The following is an 11,427-nucleotide window of genomic DNA, read 5'->3' as shown; positions in this document are numbered from 1 at the left end:
CAAGTAAGCACCCTCTATTAAAGCAACAGCACCAGGCACGAGAGCTCATTCGTTTCTGTCCGTAAACAGAGGTTCGAAATGATCCAGCTCATCTTTAACTTGCTAAGAGTCCTGGACAAATGCAGGCCTTTCAGCAAACCAAATAACATCTTTGAACGTCGCCCCACTTAATCACTTCAAAATGTTCTCATTACATCCACGTAAGATTAACGACGTAAACTCAAAGCCGAGATATCAAACGCCACGTAACCACTCACTTACCCGTGTGATCCTATACCACTGATCCACACTGTGACGCCACCAATATTAGATTATATTAACTTAAGCACCATCACCCTATCTGCGCTCTCATTCAGAATCTGTCTGTGCAGTCGAGGTCAGAGTCGATCATTGTGATTCCCGACACAAACATCTCATCCTGGGAGCGCGGTCTAAACTTAATAGAACTCATCTCTGCTCTACCGCTCCACCCCCTGCACGCAAAAACAACACCCACCCCAGGCCCCAACTGGTGGCCACACGACCAAACACACAACCCCGTTCTCCCCTTCCAGACAGCAAAACTCTGCACTGCAACACCTTAACCCTGGTCCTTTCTACTGCTTGCTCTCAATATGGGAACAATGCAGAACGGGTCTAACAACGGCACCATTTCTGTCGTATATTCTAATCAATATCTAAGGTTATTCACAGTACAATGAGGTTGCTACCTGGAAAGGAAGAAGGATCATAATGATAGAATGCATGGTCTTCTCTACTGAGTAGAGAAATAAACTGTGCAGTCCAGACAATAGAGCTATAGTTCAACTCAACTGATTTATTTTGCCAAAGGGCTCAGAGTGAATTAGAAGGTTGTTGTTTACATACAAGGATTATTTCATAGTACATCAAATATATTGTACAAAAGGATTGATAAGGTTTGCACATCAAACCCAGTCTGTACATAAAACAGTAATCATGTTTATCAAATTAAATAGAGAATCTTACTGAGCATTACACATGAGTAAACCTGGTCGACAGATAAGGGATCTGTACATTACTCTAACCTAAACAACATTGGTTTTCCCATGATTTACTCACATGTAAACAGCTCACAGTAGTCTCTGGATGGGCGGTGGTAGAGATGCAGAACCCCCTGGTGGGGGGTCTGGCCTGTCTCTCTAACAATGCGTTTTCTATTATATACCCTGATATCCACCAATAATAGCACATTCTACTGTTACGTTGGTCCAATTAGGTTTCTTGATTCTAAAAGCAGGCGTTTTTATGTTCGGTCCAATCAGGTGATCTTCTGTGGGGGAGGTCCGCCCCCACCGATCTCCTCCTCGTTGTGTGTTCTTCCAGTATCAACAGAGGGGGGGTCTTCATGTGGCCCCCCTCCTTTGGGCTGTGGCCTTCTCAGTTGGACTGAGGCCTGTGTCTCCTCTGAATGCATCAAACACTTCAACATTCCTCCGTGTACCATTTTGATTTTCCCATATATATGGTTTGTGTAATGAATCTATGGACTATCTAGCATTAACCCAGTACAGTCATTGCTTCTAGGTTAATACCAAATAGTCCACAGGAGCCAGCACCAACCTTTATTTACCAGACTGACACTTTATAATACAAGCTATGATTAAAACTCTGTAATTGAGACTTATTTTATATGTATGGTTTACACCAGGAGTGAAATGACACTATTATCTTCATAATTAGTTTGACATCTCTAAATGACATTCAAATACCTTTTATCTAATACGTCAGTTTAATTAATATGATCTTGTTTATGACCATTTCCATGAACCTTTAGCAAAAAGCAACTGTGACCAGACCTCTGTTTTCTCTGCCTGTAATCTGTTAGGTGTGGCCACATTTACATACAGTCCTCAGTCACACAAGTGGGGGTTGAGTGGCTGTTTCCTTTTGTTCTAAGCAGTTGAGTACATCTGTTTGTGTGAGGGTTGAAATGACTATTCCTGTAACACCAATATCACTCCTTACAGTACTGACAACCCATTCTGCTGTTGACAGGGTACACCTGGCTTTTTGCATTATGGTTTTCTAATTATACACATTTTTGTTATGAAATACACAGTCAAGGATACCACACTAGCTATTGCTGGCCTCACCTGAGCCTCTGCCAAGAGAGGTCTGGAGAAATTCACAGTAATAAGTTACTAAACTCCAACCCACGCCTCACAACCAAAATAAAAATGGTAAACAACATGCAATACAACGTGGGGTTCGCTAACAAAGTATGATAGTAGATCAAATAAGTGGAGCATTGACATACATAATATGAATGACATAACAGATACAGTAGATACGGTTAGGAATGATGTAGAGATATGAGGAAGGCTATGTGTATGCGCAATTGTGCATGTGTGTGATAGAAAGAGAGATATGAGTGAGACAGAGAAAGAGATATGAGTGAAGGCTAGTGTATGCGATTGTGTGTGTACAAATTCAAGGCTGTGTGTGTGTGTGTGTGTGTGTGTGTGTTAGAAAGAGAGAGAGAAGTGTTGGTAAATGTTCCTGTCAGATGGCATTACAGATTCTACATTTAAAGCAACAATGTGTAATTGTTCTAGTAATTAATGAAGTGCTGGAGCATGTAGAGAACAAATTGAGACCACTGGCTTCCATGCACCACTCACTCTCACACTGTTATAGCCTAACATGGTCTGGTGCGACCAGCTTGGTCAGTCTTCTCGCAATACCAGACGTATGCGTAGAACGAACTAAACTATATTCTTTGAGCACAGAACACATGGTATTTTCTGCAGTAATGGAAAGAAAGAAATTCGCAACCACTTCAACCACCAAGAAAACAAAAAAGCAGCACACGGGTGTGACAGAGTAAAGACGCACAAGGGGAAATTATGTTTAAAATAAAAAAACACAAAGGAAGTACCGTTCACAGCCAGCAGGTGCCACAATTACACATTATCGCTTTAACCTGTCTATTCTCTCTTCCCTCCTCTCACAGGAGAAGTGAGTGTTCCCAAACCATGGGGTGAGGAAGGCATGGATTCAAACTACAACCGACATATGGTCCCCCGTGCAAGACAACCCCCAAGTTTAAGTTTCAAGTGTGTTTATTAATTGTCACAATAAAATACACATACTTTACGGTGAAATGCTTGGTTCTGTGTGAGCCCCTGAGAGTGTGCTTCATACAGTAAAGAAAAAAATTAGTAAAGAGGAATATACGATATACATATACAATATACAATCTAAAGTACAACCTAGGTAGAATCTAAGTACAGTGAGTAAAAATTTGTAAACAGTGAGGTACAATGCAGAAAATATGGGTACAAAACGAATGTAGTATTAAAGTGTCTAAGGTGAGTGTTTGTTTAAAAGTGAGTGTGTGCATGTGAATGTGTGTGCAATGAGTGTAGATGATCGGTTGTTACATAGAGTCATTGAGCATACTGATGGCCTGGGCATAGAAGCTCCTTCTGAGTCTCTCTGTACTGGCCATGAGACTCCGGTAGCGCTTGCCTGACAGCAGCAGTTCAAAGAGGCAGTTGTTTGGGTGACTAGAGTCTTTGGTTATTCTCTTAGCCTTGGCCCTGCAACGCTTGTTATAAATGTCCTGGAGAGTGGGAAGCCCACCTCCAGTTGTGCGTTGGGCTGAACGGGCCACTCTCTGTAGTCTGCTGCGGTCGTGTGCGGCGCTATTTGCAAACCACAGGAGGTGATGTTACCAGTCAGGATGCTCTCTATTGTGCATGAGATCTTCTGACTCACTTTGAACTTCCTTAGGCGCCTAAGGAAGTAGAGGCGCTGCCGTGCCTTCTTCACTACACTGTCAATGTGTGTGGTCCATGTCAAGTCCTCGGATATGTGGACTCCGAGGTACGGTTCACTTTCTCGACCGGTGCCCCGTCGATGCTGTAGTCGAGGGGGCTGTACTAGTCCCTGGCCCCGACCTCCTAAAGTCCACAATCATCTCTTTCGTTTAGCTGACATTCAGGGAGAGGACATTCTTCTCCCCTCTGAGCCAATCAGTGAATACTTTATGTGTAAATTACACTCCCCCTTGCTGGTAAATAATATGAATATTCACATAAATTCACTTACACCTTGTAGGTGTTGCTATACTGTATGGTGAGGCTACATAGGATAAAAAATATCTTAATGAAATAGGCCTTAGCCCAATATACCTTTCAAATATATTGTGTGCATATATGCCAACCATGAGCAATCAAAGCAGTTTTGTTATTATAGGAACAGTATTTTGATAACAATTCTGCAGTTCAGCATTGGGTTTGTTGCGTGATGACAGTCGTTTGGGTCTGCTCCCATCAGGAGACCACCGGATACAGGAAGAGAGGGAACAGTGCTGGGGGACACAAGTAGCCTAACATCCTCATCCAAGTGAAGGACAGTTAGCTATGATTGGTTGTTGGCAATAAGCCTTATTTATTATATTTTTTACAAAAATATCATCCACACACTTGTCTTCTCACTGCTCCTCACCGCTCTTCTAAGTGTGAAGTGTGTGTATGTTTGTGGCATGTGTCCTTCACTGGATGCTTGGTGGGCAAAATAACACCTCTTGCAGTTAGAGATGCACCTATTGGCCGATATTAGTCTGGTTGACTGCCATCGGCCTATCAGCATTGATTGATTGATTGAAAACTTTATTAACAGATTGCAGAATGGGTACAATACAGTACGGCTCAATACAAACAATTGTTAAGGGGATGCAGACCAGAGAAAGACTTTTGTCTTGTTTACACCAGGGTCCCCCATTTTCAATTCATCATGACATTTATGACATACACGACATACAGATATTCAGTACCGTTTCATCCAAATATTCATGACATACAAGATATACAAATATACAGTACTGTTTAAGAGAAAGAGATTATATAAAAAAATATATATACATTCGAGGGGGAAGAAACTGTATTCATTTATAATGAATAGACAGGACAATGGAGACAGGGAACCAGGCAGACGGACAGACAGAGAACATAAGGTAGGCTTTCCACCATGGTCCGTGTCCAAGTCAGAGAGAAAACGATAAATGGTCAAACTGACTATTTTTACATGTTCATTTGGATAACGTGATAGAAGAAGAAGTTGGACATCCACTACACTACACGGACTGACAATCAAGGAATTCAACAATCCTTTTAGCTAACGCTAAGCTTCCGATAAAGACGGCCACGGAAAAACTTTTCGTTAAGGGTTATTCACCGATGGCAAATCTTTAGGTTTTTTCTTAAAAAAACATCATTACTGTATGTATCATTTACATTTGACATTGTCATTGGACGTTTTCTAAACTAATACTTATGTTATATGTCTTTTATACAGAAACACATTGCATCGGCTATCAGTCAAACCGTCAAACATTAAACATTGGTATAAGTCAAACTTTAAACATTGGTATCGGCCCAGCATTTCACAATCGGTGCATCCCTACTTGCTGTGGGTCCTGCAGGCTGCCACAAACAACAAAAGTCTGTTATATACGTCTCTTCACCAAACATTTATATTTAACCCTTCCCCCCCTGGTGCATATCTTGAATCATCTTGCTTTGTTCTGATGACCATACAGGAGACCTGAGAAAAGAACATGAATATTTACGAGAATACAAAGTAGCCAGGGGGCTCATTAAAGGGAACATATTATGGAAAGTGGGTTTTGAAATGTTATTTACGAGCTGAGGGAAAATTACATGGGTATGCCCGCCGTTTGGCCAGGGTTTGAAGTCATTAGCCCAAACAAGCTGTTCATACGTATTTCCCTTTGTGATGACACAAGGAATCGGTTACCTTTAATGAATCGATTAGCTGTGTTTTTTGGAACCAGGAACACTGCAGATGTAATGTACTGCCCGGTTTGTAGAGGCAGAGGACAGAATGAATTGTGCCAGACCCACCAAATGACATGTTCAATACCAAGATAAGTGATTTGAATAAAATGGAAACAGTCTTTTTTTATATGTCTTTACTTTTGACACAGACTTGTACATAATAGCATCAACTCAAACAACGTCACAAAGGCTGTAAAAGTATTTACATGGTGGAAAAAAAGTACACAGAATCTTCATCTAAAAAGCTTTAAAAATGTGCAATTTCTTATTTGGCATGCACACACATTCTCCCACACACACACACACACACACACACACACACACACACACACACACACACACACACACACACACACACACACACACACACACACACACACAGAAAAACTAAAACAAAAGAAACATACCGCATGAGCTTAAAGCTCGCTTATGAACCTCATACAAACATATCTTTCAGATAAAATATGATTCTGTTTAATAAATATTTCCAACACACACACACTTCATACAGTACACAGAAGATGCATGCATGGCAGTTAGAGAATGAACACATGGATATAAAAACTAAGTTGAACGAGTGTCGATCTATCAATCGGGTATAAACATCCTAAAGACATTTTGTACAGCGAAGGGAGGAAAAACGAGGAGGAACCACAAAACGACGACCACTGACGAGTACGACGGTACGACCAGGACGGGTCGGTGTGGTCGCCAAACCGTTTGAAAACGGCTTCCCCCTTTTAACCAAACGGGAGACGAAAAGTAGCGTCGTCTCCTCCTATAGCGCTGGACTAGAAGTAAGAATGTTGGGTCTGCGTTCCGTCCCACGTCGCATCATTCAAGGCTTACCGGGAGAGTGTTCAGAAAACAGTAGTAGCAACGTCAACAAAAGAGTGCTGAATGTCAGCATCCCCTCACGTGTATCAGTACCTACACACCACGTACAAAAACACGTGCTACAGTGTACAATGGTAGCATGATCATCGCGTGCCGATAGTCATCAGCGTGTGATACGTATAGACAAGAGGACAGGAGTTATCGAGTGTATTACATGCGCCGACGACTCCTTTGCACGTGGACACAAAAGTCAGTTATGTTACCGTGTATAGGACTAATCCTAAGTGTATACCATACACTTACAAAGTATACACTTACAAACTGATGCTACAACGAGCTACACATAAAGGAGTACGCGCGGGGAACTGCATGATACACAAGAGTGTACAAATGTTTACGACAGTAGTCTCACGGAGGAGGAGCTGGTTCACCGATACACAAGCTTAAGTATAAATTATAGAGGATTATTATTACCGTATAAACGTATAGCGTAAGGACAGCATAAGGAAGCTACACTTTAATATCCGGCCTCTCCACTTGTCGTCAGTCAGTGCGGCAGTCAGGAGGAGAAGCCGCAGAGCGAAGAGGGAGGCAGTAACTTACAGTAGAAAGGACTGAGTCATGCATTGCACGTTTCCCCAAGAGGTCTTAAAACAGTAGACAGGACTTATTAAGAGAGAAAAGTATTCCAGCTTTTTTCTTCTCCTTGAAAGTGACCGCATTTTCTCTCTCACAGTAGCAATAGTAAATATACCCCCCCCCCCCCCCCCCCCCCTCTTTAACATCTTCCTCACGATAACAAGACTCCATTTAGTGCAATTTGGGGACACAGAACTCACACAGGTCAGGTCAGGTCACTAGCGTCACGGCTGGTTTACCTCACTGTCTCTTGTGATACGACCAGCTAGCTACTTCCTTCCTTCCTTTCCCTCCTTCAGGTGACACAGTCAATTTCAAGTTCCGTTTCGCCTTCTGTGCCTCTGGGAAGCGAAGTTTGTGTCCGACGTACAGTAGGTGCGCCTTCATAGGTCCTCAGGTGTGGAGAAAATCTGATGCCTTGAGTGTGTTGACCATCAAGCGAGACTCAGGATCAGACCAATTATACAGTAAACTATTGTTATTATGGTAAACTATCACTGTATAGACCATCATTCAGTTTATAACACTAAATCGGAGCGAACGCTCGGATGGGATCACGTCATTTTCAATCAGCAGGCAACAGTCTTTAGTATCAAATAGGTCCAGTAATGCATCCCGTTATATCCAGGATATGACCTCCTTGTTCATAAATATTGTCAATATTCCAGGTCGCCGCAAAGCCTCTTCTTCGGGGTGTTGTCTACTCTGTGTGTTTTGATCGCAAAGCCGGTAAACAGTGAGGACGTGTCTCAGGTGTCGACGTTCAGTCTCTCTCACGTCTGAACGTCTGAAGGTTTGTCGCTCAGGATCCCCTTGACGTTAAGGAGGGGCAGGGCGGCATGCCTCACCTTCCCCAGGTAGCGAGACAAGGGTGCCTGCCCCTCACCGAGGGAGCAAAAGCACCCCCATCCGGACGCCTCTCCCTGGGCAGGAGGAGGAGGGCAGGGAAGCGGGGGGGGAGGAGGAGGTAGGGAAAGAGAGCGAGCGGGAGCCCGGGTTAGGACACGGCCGAGTTCTTCGGTCGGGGACGAGGCTGAGTCGTACGGAGGGCGGGGGAAATGGGGAAGGTAGGAGCCCCGAGGCAGGGGAGGCGATGTGCGCGCGTCGGAGTGCGTGAGCAGGGAGGGTTCAGAGGCTACAGTAGGGAGCGTGTTGGGAATCAGAGAGGATAACGAACGTTTGTTATGATGCGTGTGTAACGGTGGTGAACTGTGCGAAGAGTACCCTCTCAAGGGATAATAAATACCATCACGTCTGCCGGTATAACAGTCCTCGTCTGGTTCTCCTTGTGCATGTGGTGTGAAACTCCTGAATGTCTGAAATGGTGTGCAGGGACCTGGGATGCTTGGGCAGCAGGCGTGGGGTGAGAAGAGGTCTGGAGGTCTGGGGAAGTCCAGCAGAGATGTCTCAGAGTCTATGGTGGACGAGGAGGATGAAGGAAAGGCCAGGTTTGGATCTAGTTGTAGTGCCTGGTGGGGTGGGGGATATGGGGCAGCAGATGTAGGGGAGGAGGCAGGGGCCAGGTACGAGGCTGCCGAGGCTCCTCTGTGAGTCCAGGCTGAGCCGCGGGCACCAGGTCCAGCTGCGACACAGACACAGGGAGGTGGGTGAGCCGCGGCCGCACTCCTTCCAGCGGGGGAGGAGGTGGTAACACCTTCAGCCTCACAGGAGGCGGCGGTGGTTTTGGACGGGTCACGGAGAGGGGGAGCAGCGGCAGTGGAGGAGGTAAGGGCGGGGTCGGAGGGGACGGGGGGCTCCTGAGCTCCTGTCAGAGGCTGGTCCCGGAGGCGCTGGAGTCGGGGAGGTAGGTGGTGACGACCCGGTAGCCCTGGGCGCGGCGGATCATGTCGCGGATCTCCCCGTTCAGCTCCAGCAGCTTGCAGCAGATGAGGCTCAGGTCCTGGCGGGAGCCCACCAGAGCGATGGTGCCCGTCTGGCCCAGCGTCTGGTGGCGGAAGTAGGCGTTGAGCAGCGTCTGGACCTCACTCTCTGAGCCGCCGCCGAACACGCTGTCGGGCCACTGCCTCCTGGAGGGAGAGGGAGAGGTGGTTGGTACAACGTGTGCGGGTAAGAAGAATGCACGTACAGTATAGCGGGGTTGGCATTAGTTCTGTTTCAATTCAATAACTTAAATAAGTGGATTTTCTTTCAAATTCAACGTTTTGGACGGGCATGAAAAGCTTGCACAATCCAACTTATTGAGTAAATGAGAATAATGTTCCATCGTCAGCAAGTAAATTAAATGTTTTGTTGACAGACAGACAGACAGACAGACAGACAGACAGACAGACAGACAGACAGACAGACAGACAGACAGACAGACAGACAGACAGACAGACAGAAGCATTTTGTATAAAAGTATTCTGTACTTCTGTATGACAACTAATAAAGAAACTTGAGACAGACAGACAGACAGACAGACAGACAGACAGACAGACAGACAGACAGACAGACAGACAGACAGACAGACAGACGCATACACCTATATACAGTATATAGACATTTGTTATCACACCTGCACTCCTGGATGTAGCGGACAGCTTTGGTGAACTCCTGGTTCTTCAGGCACTCCAGGATGGCCTGCACGGCCGCCTCAGAGGAGGAGAAGCTGGGCACGGCCACGGCTGCACCCTGGGAGGCGTGCGAATGAGCCAGAGCCAGGTCGTGTTCCAGATCGCTGGCCACAGCTGCCTCTGCAGCCTGCAGACTGGTCTTCAGATCAGTGAGCTCTCGGGACATGTTCAGCAGCTAGACCGTGGAGAAAAACATGTGTAAATAATAATAATAATACTTTATTTGTATAGCACTTTTCATACAGAAGTTGCAGTTCAAAGTGCTTCACAACAGTAAAAATATAGGCATAAGCGAGCATGAGCAAGGTACAAATGACAAAAATAGTATAAAATGGAACAGACATACAACATATAACATATAAACAGTGATAAAATAGTTCAATTTTGGATTACAACAGAGCAGTGCATCATTATAGCAATATTCAATATTCAAGGGGCTTTCACAATTATTACATTTGGTAGTAATAATGGCACACAGTCATAAATTCATCAATTCATAAATGAGGGTTACTGTCATCACAATATGTATAATAGTATGTGATGTATATAACTACAATAGTTAACTACATCTTGCAGCAGTTGGGTGGTTGAAGACCCCTAGCCGCAATGTTGGTAAGTAGGAAATAGGGCCAGGGTTAACAAAAAAGACCCTCTAAATTGAAATTAAAAGTTATTTGTGGTGTGTCTTCCCAACATTGTTGACTATCTTGTCTTACCTCAGGCACAGAGCTGACTGCGTGGACTTGACCAATGAGCTTGCAGTAGGACTGGAACAGTAGGAGGAGCTGGAAGTGCAGCTTGTAGAGCCTCTGACACAGCTCCAGTTGCTAATAGAGATATCAATGGACAAAACAGGCTAAGATGCATGTACCTAGCACACACACACACACACACACACACACACACACACACACACACACACACACACACACACACACACACACACACACACACACACACACACACACACACACACACACACACACACACACACACACACACACACACACACACACACACACACACAAGTACAAAAGAATGTCCGACTGTCCATATTCACAATGCCTCTCAAAGTGCGAGCGCTGATCTAAAATCAGCTTCAATCTGCTAGTTTGAACAAGGTCATGAAGACAAGTGGTCCTGGTCACTGACCCCAGATCAGCACTCACTACCCTGGGAAGCTTTGCGAATATTAGATCCTTAATGTATCTTAGACTCATACGGGCCCTTCAGATTAAATCAGTCAGCTTATTGAAAAGGAATATAAAGGGGTGAAACGAAGGAACATTTTAGAGAACTTACTGCAAGAGATTCCATTTGCTAGACAGCGAGAGAGCATGTTAGGTGTGAGAATGAAGTGAGAGGAAGAGAAAGCATCAATCAAACACATGCACAGAAAGAAACTGAGTGCATTTAGCAGTCAACAAATTAGTCAACAGTACAACAGCCCCTTTTAGATTTTAATTAGTATTCAGTGGCAAAGATGTAAGAAAACAGCAACCCATTCAATGACAATCACCAAGATCCACTACAATGAAAACAGAGAGGGAGAG

At 44.6% G+C, this 11,427-nt stretch overlaps 1 protein-coding gene across 1 annotated transcript in view; it reads right to left on the bottom strand.

Moving 5' to 3' along the window:
• Positions 1–7,455: 7,455 nt before the first annotated feature.
• The window catches only part of fryb (furry homolog b), a 118,505-nt gene continuing 114,533 nt past the window's right edge, over positions 7,456–11,427 (bottom strand). Inside the window, exons 63-65 of the mRNA XM_084320763.1 lie at positions 10,591–10,701; positions 9,817–10,049; positions 7,456–9,328 (exon numbers count right to left, since the gene is read on the bottom strand). Of these exons, the coding sequence (XP_084176889.1) occupies positions 9,070–9,328; positions 9,817–10,049; positions 10,591–10,701 (603 nt within the window). The 3' untranslated portion in view covers positions 7,456–9,069. The remainder of the gene's footprint in view (positions 9,329–9,816; positions 10,050–10,590; positions 10,702–11,427) is intronic.

Source organism: Notolepis coatsorum (genome assembly GCF_963971535.1).
Source record: "Notolepis coatsorum genome assembly, chromosome: 8".
In the NCBI taxonomy this organism is placed as follows: Eukaryota; Metazoa; Chordata; class Actinopteri; order Aulopiformes; family Paralepididae; genus Notolepis; species Notolepis coatsorum.
This window is presented reverse-complemented; position numbering and strand designations above follow the sequence as displayed.